The sequence below is a fragment of the Scleropages formosus genome, chromosome 1 (assembly GCF_900964775.1).
Source record: "Scleropages formosus chromosome 1, fSclFor1.1, whole genome shotgun sequence".
NCBI lineage: Eukaryota > Metazoa > Chordata > Actinopteri > Osteoglossiformes > Osteoglossidae > Scleropages > Scleropages formosus.
In genome coordinates this window covers 49827752-49847989 of record NC_041806.1, presented here as the reverse complement: position 1 = coordinate 49847989, position 20238 = coordinate 49827752, and the positions used below count along the sequence as shown (strand labels likewise).

The window sequence follows — 20238 nt, the reverse complement described above, 5'->3', positions numbered from 1 at the left end:
AAGCCATAATGGTTTTAAAATTCACTGTTAGATTATTAATTTAACTCTCATCAACTGTGTGTCCAGTGTAGGGTGTCGGTGTGCATCTCTACTGGAAACATTGGGCATGAGGCAGGGAGCTCTGTGGATGGGGAACTCAGAGTTTTGGAACTTTTATTCAATGAAAACAAGACTGAAATTTAGTCTACATTAAAATTGGAATCGTTACAAAAATGCACCTCCCAAACCTCCTAATCAGTGTGTTCTGCTTTATACGCTTAAAACGGTACCATGTTCCTCCGGTGCATTGGGAGGAACAGGAATGTAATGCGAGCATCGCGGAGAACGCAAGTGGAAACACAGATCATTTTCACTCTGCAACAGAGCAATTTGAGAAAGTAGAACTCTTAAGAAAATGCGTTTAAAATATACTGTGAAATATCTGTGTCGTTGAAAATTCATAACTTGTGTGTTCGTAACATGAGGTACCAGCATATATGGCTTTATAACAGAACTGTTTTTTAAAACTGATTAATCATTTTTCAGTATCCAATATATTGTCTGACATTTTATCTTTTACTGTCAGTTTGTGGAAAACAGAAATTTATTATTAATTACCAGTGTTCTTATCAGTTGTTATAAGCAATTATCTGTATAAACTGAGAAGAAATTAAATCTGGCACCGACAGCTGCTGGAAGCTATGACAGCCAGAATGATGACCAAAATAAGTTGGTTTTGTGACTCCAGGGTGTCATACGACTGATTCGAAACTAAAATTTTTACAGCAACATTCTTCAATGAAGGAGACAGACTGGTTAAACCTGTCAAAAAACTACTGTATTTTGCAAGAGTGGATTTTATGTACTGTACGTCATGAGGTCAGACGTGCATGGGGGTATGTCGTCATTTCTTTCAGCGTTATGTGTATGATTTAAAAGTCTTTCCAGCGCTACGCAGATAGTATAACTTCTCTATATACCAGAATGTCAGCCTCTAAGCCAAGAAGTACAGTGAAATAATTAAACACTAATGTCTTGAAACTCCTCAAATGCCCATCACAAATTAAATTGTCACTATATATTTTTTAAACTGATTCTTTATTCACAATGATAAAATGCTAAAGTCATGGGGATTTATATTTTTTAATCCAGTTTTACTAGTTACTTGTGAAGTCCTAAATATTCATGTGGGTGATGGTTTGTGGCTTCAGCCCTTCCCTGTCTCTCATGAACGAATCACTTGCTCTGTCTTCAAATCTACAGCACCATCAGCACATGGAATTTAAGGGAATTTCAAAATTCCTGTCTTTTTGGCCTTTTTTCAGCTTTGTGGTTATAGATTTTGTTTGGATTCGTGAACTCAGCTTGTTTCTTTCTCTTATTATTGACTTCACAATGTCAACACTATTTTTTCCATTTGAAATGAGCTCTTGGCTTATGATTTCTATTTATTTTTATAGCTTTCACCAAGGTGACACAGAGGGCTGAATACTACTGGTAGCTGGAAGTTGAAGAGAGGAAAACAAAAGACTCCCAAACATGAAGAAAAAGGCAAAAAGTAAACCTCTGGGGGTCCAAGTACCAATGGCTGCCCACCCGTCCTGGGCAATCTACTGTGGTGCCAGGGGACCTGTGCGGACATGTTTAATACAAAAGACTGGCACATCTATCCGGCAGCGGTATAGTTTGCGGAAGCTACGCTTGGCATCCCGGCCCATGGTTGCTGACCCCATGTATCGTGGAAGGGTTAATCTTCAGGAGTGAAGATATAGCATATATTCAGTCAGAACTGATATGGGAGTAAGTACTAAGACTAAAGGGGGTGCGGTGGCACAGCAGGTCTGGGGTTCGAGTCCCACTTGGAGTGCCTTGTGACGGACTGGCGCCCTATCCTGAGCGGTCCCCTACGCCCCATGCTGCTGGGTTAGGCTCCGGCTCACCACGACCCCACTCTGGGCAAGCAGCTTCAGCCAATGTGTGTGTGTGTGTGTGTGTGTGTGTGTGTGTGTGTGTGTGTGCGTGCGTGCTAAGATTATGCAGAGATGTTAATACTTCTTTGGGTTTGAAACACATTTTGCTTCTCTTCATGGGATCCACTAGGGTCAAACACAGCTACCACTGGGAATAGGTTCACGATACCCCAGGGTGTGTGTTGCCCGCAATGTTGCTGCGTGACAGTCACCAGACCTCTAGCTCTCACACCATCATCAGGAAACACACTCTCGTCAACATATGTCTCTGGTTGGGGTGCGTCACACACGGGCCTCGTTTACACTGTTCCCAGAGTTAATACAAGGAGAAACACAGTTCAGGTTGGGCATAAGTTAAGTCAAGTCTTCATTTCAACCAAGCACAAATCTGTTCTTCTGTTCCCATGGTAATCGGGAAAAGGGAGTATTAAATCCCACCAGTGTAGGATACTGATGTTATTCTGTGGCAGTTTTCACTACAGAGTATTTTAAAATATATGCATTGGTGGAACACAAAACAGCACAATCTGAAGTGTCATCTCACGTTGGAAAGGGAATGCTGAGGTAACACGCGGGTTTTGGAGTTTCTTATTCACTATTATTCTGTTTATTCCGTTGTTGTGTGTTGGGGCTCTTACGTTTACATTTCTTAATTTATCGGACGCTTCTCTCCAAAGCGACTTCCAATGAACTCTATGTAGTGTTACCAGCCCACACACCTTATTCACCAAGGAGACTTACACTGCTAGATACACTACTTACAAGGGGTCACTCATTACGAGGGATTATCTCACATACACTTCACAGTGCAATGTCCTTCACAGGTACAGCAGCCCTAGGGTGTATCTTGTCCTCACGATGACTTGCACATTTTCAGTAACCTTGATTGATAAAAATGTCTGCTTTGTCCAGTTTATTTCAGATTCATGTGCTTTTTAGTACAGGAACCATGATGACACAAAAAGGAGCTACTTGTCACAGTCTACACAGGCTGAGGACGATGAAGGTGAGGTGTCGCCATGTTTTACTTAAATTTCATACGCTCCCATGATTAACTTCTGAGCCCCTGAGGCGTTCCATCTAAACTTGATATATTTTAAAACATACAAGTGAGATTATTATACTAAATTTGTCGTGCGTCATAAACTGAGTTTTGACGTCTGAAGAACGAATGCCTCGCGCCCAAGGCTCGCGCCCAACACCGGCGAAACGCGGGAAGCCCGAGCTTCTGGTTTGCCGCCAGTGACGCGGGAAGCGCGTGCTCCAGCTTCAGTGGCGGTGCCCTCGAGCCGCGCTAGCACTGAACGGCGGTTTATTAAAATTAGAGTAAAGATTAATAAATTGCATTATCCACAGGAATATCACATCTGCAAAAAGAAAAATATATAGCGAAAAAGAGCGGGAAAAGACGAAAAGCAAAAAAAAAAAAGTCTTACAAAAGAATAGCGAAGGCTGTGTTGAAGTTACCTCAGGAAGACAAAAAATGGAATCATAATACGCTGTGAAAAATGAGCTAATAAATGCATCACAGAAGCAAAAGGTTACGGTATTAGTGGGACGGTTATTTGACACTAAGAAGTTCCAAAAAAGGTGAGAAAATCATTAAAATTCCTTAGACTTATGACGTAGGTCCAATGATTGTATTTCTAGTGGATGAAATTCAAGACACATGTAATAGAACGAGCCCATCGGGCAGACGACACCAGTAAGATACATTTCCATAATAAACATACGTTTTCTCTTATCTTCAACAAAAACAAAACCGGTTCGGTTGTGATGTCCGAGGCCCCGGTGTTCAAAGTTCTTCACTCGTTCTTTCAGGTTCATCAATGTAATGTTCATAAATAAACGTAAGATAAATCAGCTTTAATGTTATCCAACTTGTCCACCTGGAGAGCTGAGTTTCTACGACGTTCAGAGATCTCACCTGCAGAGCTGGGCGACGCCATGTCTTCAGGCGCGTGACTCGGCACGTTGCTAGGCGCGTCGCTAGGCGCGTCGCTAGGCAACGAGTCCTCGGCTAACTTCTCTTCATTCGGTTCTTTTGCTTTCTGGAAGCGGGTGAACGAACCGTAGAGAGAGAGAAATAGCTCAGAAAAACGTGGCATTTGTAGAGCGGAGCCAGAACGAAACGAGCAAAGTGAGCGAAGTTTAAAGGATGTCGAAGGCGTCTTCAAAGAAAAAAGAGAGTTCGTCCAGCCGAGTTGCCTCGTCCCAGGGCCAGGCGTCCGCTAAAGAGTAAGAGAGTGGCAACAGACCGAGTGAAATGAACACTTTTCTTGTTTTAACGCCTCTCTTTAGTGTGATTTTGGTTAGCCCTATTCACTGCCTACAGCAACACACTTCCAGTGGCTGGTAAAGGAGGCAGAACAGCTCAGGTTAAACTTGTATGTAAACGAAGTTGAAACCACACCTGCGTAATAGACCACTAAAAGCAGAGGACCTGGACTAATGCGAGAGTCAGTAGTTAGCATCTGAAAGTATTATTCATAAAGAAATTGTCATTATCTGTAATGATCATTGGGGCGGGGTAGGGTGGCGCAGCGGGCTTGGTCGGGGCCTGCTCTCTGGCGGGTCTGGGGTTTGGAGTCCTACTTGAGGTGCCTTGTGGTGGACTGGCATCCCGTCCTGGGTGTGTCCTCTCCCTCTCCGACCTTGCTCTCTCTGTTGCTGGGTTAGGCTCCGATTCGCCGCGACCCCGCTTGGAACAAGCGGCTTCAGCCAGCGTGTGTGTGTGTGATGATCAAATGGTCCTGTAAATGTCTGAACTGAAGAAGTTTGCCAGTATTTGTCTTTATCAGTCAGTATTTGGTATTGTCAGTATTGTCTTGCCTGACCCATGATCTATACAATGTTCTGTGAAGTAAAGAATATCTCCATTCGTGTGGAAATGTTATACATACATTTTCATCAAGATTAAAGTCATCTGCTCTCACTTGAAATGATATTTGAGTAGATCCCTTCTGAAAATGGTTTAAACTGCAGGATTTTGATAAAAATTTTAATAAAAACTCCAACTAACATTCCCAGCTCTCTTGGCTACATCATGCTATGGAAATTAATACAATAATGCACTCTCCACTCTTTGGTGTGGAAAACAGTGTGTCTTCGGGGGTGGGCAGTGCCTCCGAGGGGCCTGCTGAGGCCAAAGGGGGGCTGTTCCCGGTGTGGCCTGAGTGGAGCGAAGCTGAGGTCAACGCAGAGAAGTGGGACGGCTCCAGAGGGCCTAAAGATGCGAAAACTGGGAAGAGTCCATGTCCTGTGAGTAACAAAGCAGATGTCCCTGCTGCACCTAAACATACATGTGGTTATTCAGATTTCTGTCAAACCTCAGCCCTGCAACATGAAAACAGATTGACTGTGGCTTTTATACAGTATGTGTAGATGTTTTATTTGTATGTACACAGTAACATACTATGCATGCTTATTGTCAATGTGGGCCACTTATTTTAGATTAGCATTTTACATTTTACACCTCTTAGCACAACGGATATATTACCCTAAATCACAGTTCCATGCTCGAAATGCACATACATGCAGTCATTGGTAAGCAGGTTTTTGTATTCCTTTAACCTTGCAGCAGTTCTTTGAGGATCCTGAGGGGAAGATTGAGCTCCCCCAGTCACTGAGCATCCATTCTTGGAGACGCCCTGTCGAGTTCATCCAGGAAAAGGTGGGAAACTACATTCACAGTCTGAAGTGTGTCAACATGGGGCCATCTCTTTCTGGAGTTCTGTAAATCTACTTTTGTATGAACGTTATGGAGTAAGGATATAAATTTGTGTATACAAATGTCAGGCCCCCATCATGGTGGAGAATGAGTTGACCTTTGACCTCTTGTCAGCCAACAAGCATTTGCTGTGCAGTGAGGTTAGTGCTGCTCCTTTGCCTGCCTGCTTCCGATTTTATTTTTTACCTTGTCTCCTGCACATGACATCATTGGTTTCAGCCACAGAGAATCTGAATGATGTGTTTCCTGCCACTCAGACTTTATGTCATCCATAGGTGCGGGTCTGATCTATAGTATTAGGGTGAAATAAGCCAAATAGCATGTCTATTTGTACATTTACTGCAATACGGGGGACCCCTTCTTTGGTGCTCAGTTTGGACAAACATTAAAAAATGGTTCACTTGCTACTGTTTACCTCCGTCTGCATTTTGCTAGGTGTGTAGGACATACATCTAAATTCACTGAAAATTATAATGGTTAATGCATATTTCCGGGTTTAAAAAAATCCAGAAAAGCACTGGCATTGAGGGGAAAAAAGTGTACTGGAGTCTCACAAAGTCTGTTTCATTTTGTAGCTTGTAAGGTGGATAATCAGTGAAATCTACATTTTGTGGAAAGTTTTCAATGGGACCACCAGCAAAGACAAGCAGGTGTCTCCGGAGGCGGGCTCTCAAACATGGCGGCCGTGGGAGCATATCTACTCCCTGTGCAAGGCGGCCAAGGGCCACGTGCCCCTCTACAACCCCTACGGGAAGTATGTTGTTCGCCTCTTCTGGATGGTGAGTCACAGCCTGCCGCTGCTCAAATGTAATCTGCCTGCTAATGCCTGGAATTAATCTGTTTATATTTCAGATGCTTATCCCACACACCCCCATCTCCCCCAGCTAACCAGAGTGGATTTACTGTATTCACACATTTTTCCCAAAAAGATGGCCCCGTGTCTGCACGTTGTGCACCCAAGCACGATCTCTTGACAAGATTAGCTGGATGTTAGCATCAAGAAGGGGAGGGCAAACATGCCCTGACCATCCAGTTTTCTCTCGCAGTGAGCTCAGGTAGTGGCATTTCTAATAAACACCTTGGCAATGGCTGCAGCCTTCGCTTATTTCTTCGTCAAGCCACAAGCCCAGTTTCCAGGCTAATAAACAGAGCAGCATGACTGATTATCCGACAGCAGCTTGGCAGTTACCACTGTAACACTGAGCTTCTCGCTCTGCCACTAATCTAAGGATTACTGGTCTGACGTAACGACATGGTGGGGCTTTTTTATCAAGGATAATTTAACATTTTTCATTGTTGTACCAATGGAGTGTTCACTCTGAGTTGCGACACCACTCTGTCACACACAGCACAAAATCTTGCATAAAGTTGTCTGCTTTCCTGATTTCACCATCTTCTCTGTTTGCCTTCCTTACCCAAAGAGGTCAACTTGAGCTGACTTGTGTCACATACTGTGTGTTAATCAGTCCACAGCAATATTCATCTCTCTGCAGAAACGTCCTCATTCTGTTTTTATCTGGACTTGTACTGCATCTGCGTTGGTTATGCCTACATCTTCACCTCCCTGCATATTGTGTCATATAACTTGAACTCTTGCTCATTCAAAACGGGCCTCTGCAACGGCATTATTGTCCTCCGGAGACCTGTTCATTTTTTTCTTCTCTAGTGGACAATTTTTTTAAGCGTCTTCTAAACTGTACCCACTACTATACTGAGTAGAAGACAGTTTGTAGGTTTAAATGATAACACATGTTTGGGAATGGGACTTGGGTGACTTTCACAAAATCCTAGCAATTTATCCTTTGAAATATATAAACTTTAAACATATTCATGCATAAACATATAAAAATGTACATTTCATAAAGATATATTAACCCTTTTTGCTGGGTCTCAGGAGCCTATACTTCATTAACACATGAAGGAAATACCTGAGTGTTTGTGTCTGTAAGTGTGTGTTTCCTCAGCTTGTTCTCTAATCCCATGATGTGCAAATATAGATCAAACACCAAATGTTCAATGAAAAGTGTTCCTTTAAAATTAACTTGCTAGGTGGCATTAACTTGATGTCGGCATCACACAATGATTCTTTTGCTACCTACCAAGCTGGTTTTAACCTCCTTTTACTTTTAATCTTGACAGTGTCTTTAAGCCCTGTCACTGGGTTTACTTTGAAAAAACACATCTCTTTAAATGACTGGTTAAACTTCTTATTGTGGCACTCATTCCACACCGCATCACTAGTAATACATCTTATATTCTGTGAAATTTAGTTTCTCCCCACTGTTTGTTAATATGGAGAGGAATATTGTGCTTTGAGGGGAAATTGGCGGCGCAGAGTTGTTCATTAAATGACAATGAAGTCAATATGGCTTATGATTGAGGAAGTGGTTGATTTAAAACTGGCATAATTGTCTGATCTAGTGTTGTAAAATTTAACAGCTCAAGGGGATGTGATGTAGGAACAATATGAGAGGCATCGGTATTGTTTAATCTGTCTTCTGTTGCCTTCCCTTACTTGGGGCAGCAGGTTGTGTGGCAGTTGGAGCTATCACCTTCCAACGAAAGGACCCCAATTCAAAATCCCTTTCTTGCTGCAGTGTCCTTCATCAAGATACATACCCTGAACTGATAGAATAAAAATTACCCCGCTGTATTAACGGGCACATTACTTCCTTAAGTAGCTTATTATACAGACCTGTGTTAGATAAATTAATAAAAATAATAAGCCATAAAAAGTGAGAAAATGTTGCAGAGATGCATTGTTTCAAGGGCATTACCACCAAAGTGATCGTCAGCACTTGTGGGAATTTGCGTGCCTCGCATGGTTTTTTAAGACAGTGAAGTACAGGCTTTACATTGATTAAGGCTTTACAGTGATTAAGGGTACTGAACCACCGTCAACGCCAGCTAACGCTGGGTATCATTTTGTTGTCACTATGTCAAATGTGTTTCAGGATTCGAAAATCATGACAGGCACAGCAGCTAGACAGCAGTGTAACATCAACTGAACCTCCTTTTATACAATGCAGTTAATTAAGAGTCATTCAATTAGTTAAAAATAATAAAGTTTTAGAGAATATCCCAACAAAGCTGTGGATGCAGTGTTGGGAGGCTGGTTCTTGCTGATGACGCACGCCTCTTCACAGCGAGGGTCCTTACAAGCAGACTTGCAGCTGGAAGCAGCTCTCCAAATTACAGCTTGTGTCTAAAACTTGGTGGGGAAAACGAGCACAGCGAGAGGTCTTACGACAGCCAGAATGGTGGGGTGTGAGTTGATGGATAAGAAAGGATGCTGTGGTTTTGCGATTTGGGGGATTGAACGGAGAGGGGGTGTGACAGGGAACTGTGTTATGTGCAGGGGTTTGCTAGCTCCAGAATATTGCATTACATATTTAAAGAGATATCCATCACTCTCAAGGACTAGATCATATCCCTGGTGTGTGAGGCTTCACATTATGGAATATCTATACTATAGCCTGGAGTGTGGAGAACATTTCAGATGCCGTTATTTTCCCCTCCATATATTACTGTATTATGTATATTTATTAATTTATTTGACCCTTTTCTCCAAGGTGACTCATAATGTTAGATTTACACTCTAATCTACTTACATTGATTTATCCATTTATATAGCAGTGTGATTTTTGCTCTATCGGTTCAGGGTAAGTACCTTGCCCAAGGGCACTGCAGTAGAAGGAAATTCAAACTCTGCTTTCAATTGCAAGAGGATGACTGTAACTGCTACTCCACCTGGTGTCCCATGTACTGTTACTGCCACAATCAAAATCTTGTTGCTTTAAAGCTGTATTTTGCTTAAATGTCATTTTTACCTGTTTTGTCTCAGAGATGTGAATGCCAGTAACTTGTCCATGTGAAATGACACCAGATTGCAGATGGATAAATGGGACTGGGTTATAGTGCTGACATTGTGTTAATGAAGGAAATTAGAAATCCCACTGTTACATCTAACCGTGTGTTTTTGTGTTCAGTGACGGATTATCCAGTGGATCTGTGTGTTCTTCTCCTCAGGGCTGCTGGAGGAAGATCACGGTGGACGACTTCCTGCCTTTCGATGAGGGAAACAACCTGTTGCTTCCTGCTACGACTGTGCGGGCAGAGCTGTGGCCTGCGCTGCTCACAAAAGCCATCATCAAGCTGGCAAACACAGAGTGAGCCCTGTGGACTCTCCGTGGACACTGGCGATTTCCTGCTGGTGCCCCCATAAACAGCCTGGCACACTGCTGTACAAGGGGGTGGGAACTTAATCGAAAGGAATGAGAACAGAACCCGCAGAACCAGGACATTTTGCAGTATGCGCAGACACACACACACACACACATAGGCTGAAGCTGCTCGTCCTGAGCAGAGTCGTGGCGAACTGGAGCCTAACCTGGCAACACAGAGCGTAGGGTGGAGGGGGAGGAGACACACTTAGGCTGGGATGCCAGTCCATCACAAGGCACCCCAAGCGGGACTCGAACCCCAGACCCACCAGAGAACAGGACCCGGCCTTTTCCAGTATGGAAAACCAAATAATTCTCATTCCTTGTTGAAAATGCACTCCAGTACAAATTTTATAAGAAACTAGTATACATACTGTGTAAAATATAAATAATATCATGCAATATTATGGACTGAATACACAAGATGACAGAGGCAATACTGAGTTCAGTTTGTCCTTTTTCAGTTCACAGACTGAACTGTTTCTCTCATTAGTTATCATTTACACAATGCTGTAAAGTGCATATGATAATAAAGTGAGTTTAATATTCATGTGCTCCACTTGTGAAATGGCCAGCCATTAAGGCTGGGAGAGCACCACTGTGACTCAGTAGCGATTTCCTCATCCGGTGTGAATGATAAGCCCTGTTTCAGTTTAGTGTAATTGGTTATATTCCATTTGCCCAAAAGCATGTGGAAAAACAGGCCCCCTCAGTGCTGATTTAATTGCAGAAAGTAGATGTGTTTTGGGAGGATTGTGTTGGCAAAAGGAGGGCTTCCTTGAATTGCCTCTGACTTGGATACATTTAAATTTGGAGAACAATACACTTCTCCACATGATAAGCAGGTTTAATTAAATGTCTCTGTTGGAAAATAAAAACATGCTGCACAGCATAGTCATCACAGCAGATCATACATATATCCTGGTTATATTATTACACTAAATCTTCAGTAGTCACTGCATTGTTATTATTTGTTGTTGCTATTTAATTTATATCGCAACAAAAAACTTGAAAATGTAGAATTTAGTACCAAAATTGCTTGTGCTGAAGTATTATATTTCTTAATCCTCCTGTGAGAGCTTTGGGTTCCCTGCTGCTAGGCTGTGGAACTGTGGGGTGTATGACTACCCTTGGCCTGTGTGTTTCCTGTGTGTCTCAGAGTGGGCCAACAACAGGGCCGAGAGTTGGGGGACTTCAGTGTCATGCATGCCCTCACAGGCTGGATCCCGGAGCATGTTCCTCTGCAGTGAGTATTATCATCTATTTAAAAGGGGAACTTTTTTCCCTGCACAAGGAGTGCTTATATTTCGAGCACTCGACACTTTGCAGCACATTTAATTTGTACCCTAAAATTTGCATAGCAAGCTGTCATCTCACATTTACAAGAAATTCCTCACCAGAACAGTAATTTCAGTTCAAAATATCAGTTTTGATGAGCAGTCCCCCAATGTGGGGTGTGGCTTCTCCTGTGCATCTATGTTGTCTTGGAAGCATTTGTCTGCTTGGAAGGATCTTTTATAAATCTTGTGATGATTTCATCTATCATTAAAATGAGCTATAAAGTGGAAAAAAACCCCAGTATTTTAGAGAAGGTCTTAAAGATGAGAAGAAAAAAAGGCAAAGCAAATCTTTGCCCATCAGTTTAAAACCTGGCGAATTACTGTTCAGTTATCGCTAATGATACTTTGCGAATAGCTCATTAGAAAGGCGCTATAAGCATCATGAGTCATGGCAGTAATTATATTATGAGAACTGCATCATTAGCTAGTGTGTCTTATATTCTGAACTTGGTTTTGAATTTGAGTTTCTCCGTGTTTAAAAGATAAGGCAGGATTTTTTGCCTGTTTGGTGAAAACAGCGGGTGAGCATTTTGTGGCTTATTCATCCATCCATCCATTTTCAATAACCGCTTGTCCTGATCGGGGTTGCAGTGATCTGGAGCCTATCTCAGATATGTTGGGTGTAAGGCTGAGAGGGGTCACCAGTCCATTGCAGGCTAGCCACACACACACACACACACACACACACACACACACACACACACACACACCCACCCCCCCCCCCCGAGTCAGATCCTAAAGACTAAAGGCAATTGAGAGTCACCAGTTCACTTGAACTGCACATATTTGGACTGTGGGCAGAAATTGGTGCACCTGGAGGAAACCCATGCAGATGGGCAGAACATGCAAACTTCACACAAGCTGAGCGGGTATCGAACCCACGTTCCCTTGCACCACTCAGGTGCTGTCACGCAGCAGTGCTACTTGCAGTATTTTGTGGCTTATTAATAAGTTATTTATTTTTCTCATCTTAGTTAATGGTGAAAGTTTGCTAAATGCTACCTAAAATTGTAAAGTTTGCTTTGCAGCTTAAGTGAAAGCATATTTTCATAAAGAAGTTTTAAAATATGTAGAATATTTTTTCAAGACTTTGGTGGTGAATTATGGTAATGGTAATGCAGAAGTTTACAAGCATGTTTTGTCTAAAAATGTACTCGTTATTAATACAGAATTTGTTGTTATCCTACGTGTTTGACTTTCTGCTTACTGTTTGTCATTAGAGCAGTGCATTATATCACTCGCTGACTGTAGCAGCTACAACCATTTGCCTGGTGTGTTATAGGAAGGGCTCTTGAGGCTTAGACAACTAACTGAACTATTAATTCTTTAGTCAGGTAATGTAATTCAAAGAAGCACTAAATTCTTACTGTTTAACGGCAGCGTGAATGAATCTTTCAGGGCTCGGTACCTGGATAAAGTGTGGGATTTCTTAAAGGAGACCGCTCCGAGGTTCCAGCAAGCGCACAGTTCTGAGGAGAGGCTGTCATCATGCAGCTCTGCTGAGGAGTGGAGCTCCAGGCCTGTGGAGGGCAAGAATGAGTCTTCAGCAGCGAGCAAATGCCCAGAAAAAGCAAAAGGTGGGCTTTGGGATGGGAGATCCACATATGGATTTGTTTAATGGAGACTCTTCTCACTAGGAAGATGCACAACCTTCTCTTTACACATCCTGTCCTTTTTGCATAATTCAGTACATTTGACTGTGTTTTACGTTTGTTAAGAACTTTCTTGTGTTTTTATTTTAGCATTAATTTAATCTTTTTTGGATTGTGTCTAATTACAGATTGCAAAACACAATGTAAGAGGTAAATCAGTTTTCTTGATGGCTCTCATTCTGAATCTCCACATTTCTAATTCCACATATTTTTGTTTAATTTCTTTTTTCTCTTTCATCAAACTGGCACATTGCATGAGGAACAGAACCAGGCAGCCTTGTACACTCACAAGTGTTTCATTGGCTTTAACAAAACAGACTTATTTTCTGCTGGCAGAAGAACATTGCAGTGCATTTGGTGTCTGAGGTGAAGGGTCTTATCTTGTCTTGTGTTCCAAGTGTGTTTCCACTACATTAGTGTTCCAGGTGTTAATACAACAGCCACATCAGTGATCTCAGAATGTCTCTTTCTGAATGAAAGCCCGAATTATCAAATGTCTATGCACTGATAGTCATGGAGGCATGTCATGCTGATCTGAAGTGTTTATTTCATAGATTTATTACTATTTTTCATAGATAAAAATGATGGCAAAGATTTGGGAAAGAAAAGAGGTAAAACATGGAGAAGGACAGAAAGTCAAGCCACACATATCAGCACGCCTCAGACCTAGCTTACCCAATGGGAAATGAAATGGAAAGTGAGTCATGAGCAGGTGTCTGTGTGCGTGCGTATTAGCACTGGGATGTGTTTATGTGTGTATGCATCTGTCTGAGGCTCTTCCTTGTATTATGTTATTAAAGCAGTATATTTTACTAGAGTGTTCATTTGCAGTATGTTATGAGAGCATTTTTAGTTCTGAGCAGAGACTAATGCCTCTTCTCCATTCTGACTGTGTGTGTTTGTGGGGGTTAGGGTTAAGAGTTGTACCTTGGTTACATGTATTTTCCATGCAGCAGAGACTTCCCCCTGTAGAGATCTCTTCTTGCCATCCAAGATACCTCATGCTCATTCCAAGCATGCTTGTGTGAAGGAAGTGCACTGTTAACTTTATTTTGACACACTGCTCCTCCATGGCAATATTTCCATTAACTTTGTCATTTAAAATGTAAAAAATAATAACTTAATGTAAGCAGTAGGAATAAATAAGACATGATGGCCATTTTCAAGGATTATTGAATGTAATTTAATTTTGAGTCATATGATTTAAAATATAGTGTAATTGTCCTATACTTCTAGAACTTGAATACTTACTAAATGCTCTGTTCAGCGCTAATGAAATCCATCTTTTTTTCCACAAATGTTCCATAAAATACACATTTTTCAGAACCGCTTGTCCCATACGGGGTCGCGGAGCCTACCCGGTAACACAGAGCGTAAGGCCGGAGGGGGAGGGGACACACCCAGGACAAGACGCCAGTCCGTCGCAAGGCACCCCAAGCAGGACTCGAACCCCCGACCTACGGGAGAGCAGGACTGCGCCACTGCGCCACTGCGCCCTCCTCCATAAAATACATTCACTAATATTTGCCATTAGCACAGTCATGGCTGTTATATCCAGAACAACATTTCCCCGTTTATTCAATTCGTTTTCAGCAGTTCAGGCTAAAGATTGTGCTGTAATAAGGACTACTGGAGACTGACCTCCTTGAGTTAACCTTCCTGAAGCTCCCAAATTCAGTTCAGTCTTATGCAACACAAGCTCTGTTGTTACTTTACCCACACTTCCAGTGCTGTTGACTTTTCGATTTGGTTTGTTTCCTTGGCAATGAAGTCTGGTCTGTGTGTACAAGCCTGTTTATTACTGTTAAATACTGTATATGCTTATTAGTCATCAAACATCTGTGGAAATTAATTTTGCCCTGTTGTTTTCATACTGTCATAATAATAAATATCAAATATATGTATACTATGGCAAGAGCTGGGTCACCGTGTACTTAGTCATAGCAGCAATTTCAACAGTTGAGACCAGAGAGTAAAAACACCTTTATTTAATTTTTATCTAGCTGCCCAGCAGATGCTATTGTTCAAGCAGATTATGTTGTTCAGAGTCATACACTTACTTGGTTTGGTTTAGCCTCGCGTGGGAACCGTTCTCAAGGGGGGTTACAGCATGCTGAGTGCTGGGGCTCAAACCAGCAGCCTTTCAGTTTGCAAATGCAAGTCCCAGAGCGGTGTGGTCTTCACTGTCTGTGTAGGCTATGCAGAGCTGCAAATGCCGCAGATGGTCATCTGTGCCAGCTACCAGCCGCTGCACCTGCTGGAGAAGACCTCTCTTCTGGGACAGATGGTACACTACGGCTTCTATTTATCCTAATTCTCACCCTGATTCTTACCAAAGTGACTCATACACAGACTGTTCTAGAAACTTTCCAGATTCTATAATGTTGTGCATGTTGCCACCCATACTGAGGGCTGTTTCAGTCACATTAGTACTGTCTCTATAGGCTGGTGGAGGTGACAACTGCACTCAACACTTTCAGGACAGTTACATTCTAGTGAAAACTTGCCAAAGGTTTTAGAACTGAATTTTAAGCAAGAAGGTGAATTAGGCTTCAGGGTTTTATTTGTGCAGATGCTATCAAAAGGTGACTTGTTGGGCAGACACACCTTAACCCCATAGTGTGGCACTCAGTGCACTAGACTGCTTGGTATGTTTGCTTTTACAGCGAGTGCATTTTCATTCAACATGTTCATATTCATACCTTCAGTCAGATGCCTCTGAGAAGCTCCGACACTACGGCCTTTTCCAGCTCTATAGCCACCCTGTTTTGGTGACCAGAACCAGGGCTGGCCCCCTTGTGGTCCCTCCGGGGCCCCCACCAGTCCCTCGATGGAAACTCGTGCGACCAAGAAAAGAGCGGGTTACCACCGATGAACAGAAAGGTAAAGGTCTGGCATGGGGGAAGTTTTATGATTGGGGGATGCGTTGTTGTGTGGTTATGGTTGTGCTGTCAGTGTTTGCCATAACTGCTGTGTGGGATTTACACCTCCTTTCACAAATTTAAGTTTTAGTAATATGGTCATGCAGGGGTCAAGATGTGTTTGGCTTCAGTGCGGTCCCCAAGATGGGGTGCACTCAAAATGATTTGCCAGACGTCGATCTAAATGGAGCACATTTCATGTGTGTAGCAGAAAGGCAAGGGGAGCTCAGATATGTCATATGTCAGATTCAGTATCAGACCTGGTTTTCAATAATTTAGTGAAATGCTGGACATGCATTTTTAAATTATGATGCACCATATCTGATACAGATTGAAGATTTGTGGACTCAGTGTCAGTTGTTTTGTACCTTCACCACAGCAGTGAACACTGGCAGCTACGTCTGGTGTATTGTTAGTGCCTACATTGTCGCCTTTCTCCACAGAAATACCCAGTGAAAAGCATGATCAGTTCATTGAGGTCTCAAGCCCCTTTGTGAATTACGGGCCAATAGTAGTCCCTACCAGCCCAGAGTTGTAAGTGCATCATGTTTCTTCAAGTATCGGTCAGCAGTAAGGTGACCTTGAGCCAAGCATAATTTTCTTTGACACGATGGTGTCGCATATTAAGGCTTCAGTCAGGAAGTGGGCAAAGTGACAAGCACCCCTTCCTTTTATCGGTGTCCCGCTACCCTTTCCCCAGCCCTAACTGCAAACCTCTGACCAACACTGGTCCTCTTCTCTGAAAACAGAGACCAACGGCTGGCCTCCCTCACAGAGCATGAGGGGGCGGAGAGTCAAGGCCTCGCAGGCAGAGGGGTTGGTGCTATACGCCCTCTTGATCCAGGACCTGCTGGGGAGGTGAGTATTTTAGAGTGGAGGAAGTGGTACTGAGTAGTGGGCAACAAGGGGAAATTCATCACTTGACCCAGATTGAGTCAAAGGCCTTATGCAGTAATGAGAGCGAACTTGCTACTTACCATAGTACTCCCCCCAGAGGCGTGTGCTAGATTGAATGCCAAATCAGTCCGTATGGAGGAACCCTCTCTACCCCTGCCCTGTCGCCAAGGGGGCATTTTTACCAGAGAAGTAGTTGCCCTTATCTAGCTGAGTGCTGATTGGAACTCTGCTCGGCCTCAGGATCCTCTGTGTTTACTCCTCTGTGGATTCCTCAGCATCCATTGTCTATGTTTTCTGCTTGGGGGGTTTCCGTCGAGCAGATAGCATGCACCATTACAGTGTTTGTGAACACAGCTCTCATTACACTGACTGCAGTTGTTTCTTGGTTCAGCTTCTGTGTGTTGTAATCACAAAATGAGGCCAGCTTACTGCTGCCTGAGGATTCATAACTGCAACCCATATGGTGTGGAGCATTGTCTTCGGGGGATGCAAACCTGGACAGACGCGTAAAAAACACAAACGTGGCTTCATAGTCTGTAGAGGAATTGGTAGTGTGTGCTGTGTTTGTCTGTGGCTACTCCATTGTCATTGTGTGTGTATGTGTGTGTTTCTTTGCTTGTGCAGGTATGGGCTTCTGGGTTGTGTAGTCAGATATGGGTTTGAATCCAACTCATCTATGTTCTCCCTATTTTTGCATGACTTTCCATCCATAGCCCAGAGATATGTTTCAGGGGAACAAGTAACTATAAATGGTACATAGTTTGTGCCTGTGTGAGTTAGTGAGTGTGTGCGTAATAGCCCTGCCAATGAGCTACTTGCCCATCCAGGGTTTACCCTGTACACCATACACCTCTGGGATAGGCTCTGGACCTCTGTGACCTTGCACTGGATAAATAATATATTGATAATGTACCATTATGTAATATGGTACCTTGATAGTAAATGGATAGAATGGAAGATAAGAAGCTTTTTGGAAAACTGCAAGGAAAAGGCACCTTCCTAGGATTGAAACCCATAACTTTTACATCAGTAAGCAACACACCACCTGCTAGGGGCACAGGTATGGTTGCCACATTGTGCACAGCTCTTAATGACCCAGCACCACAGTGCTTGGGGGATTTCTGGAGGATCTCTAGATTTCAACGGTCCCACTACAGTTGGACAGGTCCATCAGTGAGTCATGGGGAGCCAATCAGCATGTAGATATATAAAGGGAAGGGTCGTGCACTCTGGCAGCTAAAAAAGAACAATTAGATTGTTACTCATCTGTGTATCATCCCCAGGGCATCATTACGATTCATTGAGAGACAGAAATAATTGCCACTTGCATAACCTGTGACGTACAGCTGTGTGAGCGATATCACTGAATCCTCAACTGACTGACTGGCAGCTGTATGTGGGTCACGCATATGGAATAACACTGTTTTTCTCCAAAAATGTTTCTTTACTGTCATATGGCAAATGTCAGATGATCCTTAAATCCATTCTCTTGCTCATCTGAATTAAATCAGAATTAGGCAGACTTAATGGTTTAATTGGTTTTTAACAGAAGGAATTTTGTGCTCTGCTGTCCCTTAGTTGGCCTGAAAAGTCCTTCCAGATGTGTGTTCTCAGAAGACAACACCAAGCAGTTAGGCTTTTTCTCCTCGTCTCTTAGCTTACTTGAATAAACACAAGACTTATGTCATAAATTTATATAGTCTTAAAGTGAATTCTCATAACTTAAAGATAGTATTACCATTACTGTCAATGGTAGAAGTTTTTATGCGTTTCTGAGCCTCAAAATTGATACCCATCAATGTTAAAATATCACCAAATCCCATTAGAATAGAAATAATTAGTTAACATTAGTTTTCATAACACAAGCTAACAAGGTAGTTTCCTTTCATCTGTTACTCTTTCATTACTCTGTAATACTATATTTCTATGTGATTGTGCTTTTTCAGCTCTTCTGTAAGAAGCACAGTGGGTTTGTTCTCCACGTAGCCTGTGTGGAGTTTGGATGTTCTTCCCATGTTTGTTTGCCTGTACTGTGTGTTACACAGCTGTGCTGTACAGATGGATGAATGACTGTAGGATTTTAATGCAGTGTGTCTAGCACTGTAAGTTACCTTAGATAAAGGTACCGGCTAAATATCAGTTATAATCATTCTAAGTTGCTTTAGAGAAAAGTGTCTGCTAAATGGAGAAATGTAAATATCTTTTGCCTTTCAGCTGTCGGGAGGCATAGAAAATCCAAATTCAATCCTTGTAAATGTGTAGAAATGCCTCATAAGCCGAAGTAGGGAGTATTAAATGAAATTCCTCGTGAAACTGAATTCTTGTAAATGGCATGTCTCAGGGAATGACTGTAAATAGTTTTTTTTCTGCCTTAAACTGGTTCCTCGAATTACAAATATTCAAATTATGAATTTTTGAAGAGAAAAACTTTTAATTTTTTGGATTTACATTTAGTTTTGAAATTTTCTCTCTGTAGTGAATGGAACAACACTACCATTTACCCTTCAGGTTAATAGATTGCTGTAAAAAGAATTTGAACCCAACAGGAGTGTAATTCAGCTCACTTCCACAGTATTTACAGCCCATGTCTGATGTTGCATGTGGAGTTTGAGGAGACCATGTATTTTTATTTTAAGCCATTTTAAAGCATTTTTACGGTAGCTCCTATATCTTATCACATTTTTATTTATCATATTTTTTATTTATTATAGTTGAGATTTTTCCAGAACCTATCTAGAGAAAAAATGGCGAGAAGTCTGTATTATTAAGCTTTTATTGATAAAAAGGGTCAAATTGACTTGGAGTACAAGCAAAACGAGTTACAAATTGACCTCCGATCCCCACTGTGTTTGTAAGGTGAGGAATCAGTGTATATTTGGTCTGCTAGCAGCTGTGTGGTTAACTTGCTTAACTGGTAACCAGTGTGTTTGCTGGTCTGAGTCCTAGAGTGGGTTGTGCACGTCACTTAAGATAAATAGTTTCAGTAACTGCTGTATCTCACTGAGGAAAATCGTAGGTGTGAAACAATTATAGGCTATTTAAATCATTTGGATTCAATTTTCTGCCAGGCAAATAAATGAATATGATTATAATAAATGCCCTTGAGTGAAGTACTTAGCTTCATCTGATTCAGGGAAAAAGCAGCTGTACTGACAAAAGGGTGGTCTGCCACATTGTCCTTAAAGACCACCTCCTGATCATGTTCCTGATGGTGAACTCTTGTCAGCGTGGGGGGACACGTTCATCGTGCTTCTGTCTCTTAGTGAGCACAGGAACCTGTATGTTGATAACAGAGAGATTGATAGGAGGCCATCACCCCCAGACGACACACCAGGTTCAAAACACGGGAGGCCCGTGTTGGTGGTAAACAGGCTTGTTCCTTCAGAAGAGAGTCAAATGCGATGACCATGGGACAGGACACGGTGGTGTCACGGCTGCTCCTCATGTGATTCATGAAGGCTATGAGTCATCTCAAGCATTGGCTGGCAGAGCTTCACAAGAGCTGGCCATTATCGCTAAAATTCCA

At 42.3% G+C, this 20238-nt stretch overlaps 1 protein-coding gene across 8 annotated transcripts in view; it reads left to right on the top strand.

Annotated features, from left to right (window-relative positions):
• The first annotated feature begins 3971 nt into the window (after positions 1 to 3971).
• Positions 3972 to 20238, top strand: part of adgb (androglobin) — a 36542-nt gene continuing 20275 nt past the window's right edge. For 5 of the 8 annotated variants that reach the window (XR_001965025.2, XR_001965026.2, XM_018730266.2 and 2 more), the window contains exons 1-12: positions 3972 to 4187; positions 5051 to 5210; positions 5530 to 5622; positions 5748 to 5819; positions 6255 to 6458; positions 9709 to 9848; positions 11062 to 11148; positions 12641 to 12819; positions 15090 to 15181; positions 15603 to 15777; positions 16259 to 16349; positions 16565 to 16673. Coding sequence is in view for 6 of the 8 variants with exons in the window: in XM_018730266.2 (XP_018585782.2) it covers positions 4108 to 4187; positions 5051 to 5210; positions 5530 to 5622; positions 5748 to 5819; positions 6255 to 6458; positions 9709 to 9848; positions 11062 to 11148; positions 12641 to 12819; positions 15090 to 15181; positions 15603 to 15777; positions 16259 to 16349; positions 16565 to 16673 (1482 nt within the window). In the remaining 2 variants the exon portion in view is untranslated. The remainder of the gene's footprint in view (positions 4188 to 5050; positions 5211 to 5529; positions 5623 to 5747; positions 5820 to 6254; positions 6459 to 9708; positions 9849 to 11061; positions 11149 to 12640; positions 12820 to 15089; positions 15182 to 15602; positions 15778 to 16258; positions 16350 to 16564; positions 16674 to 20238) is intronic. The other 3 variants (XM_018730268.2, XM_018730263.2, XM_018730267.2) reach the window with 2 other exon arrangements.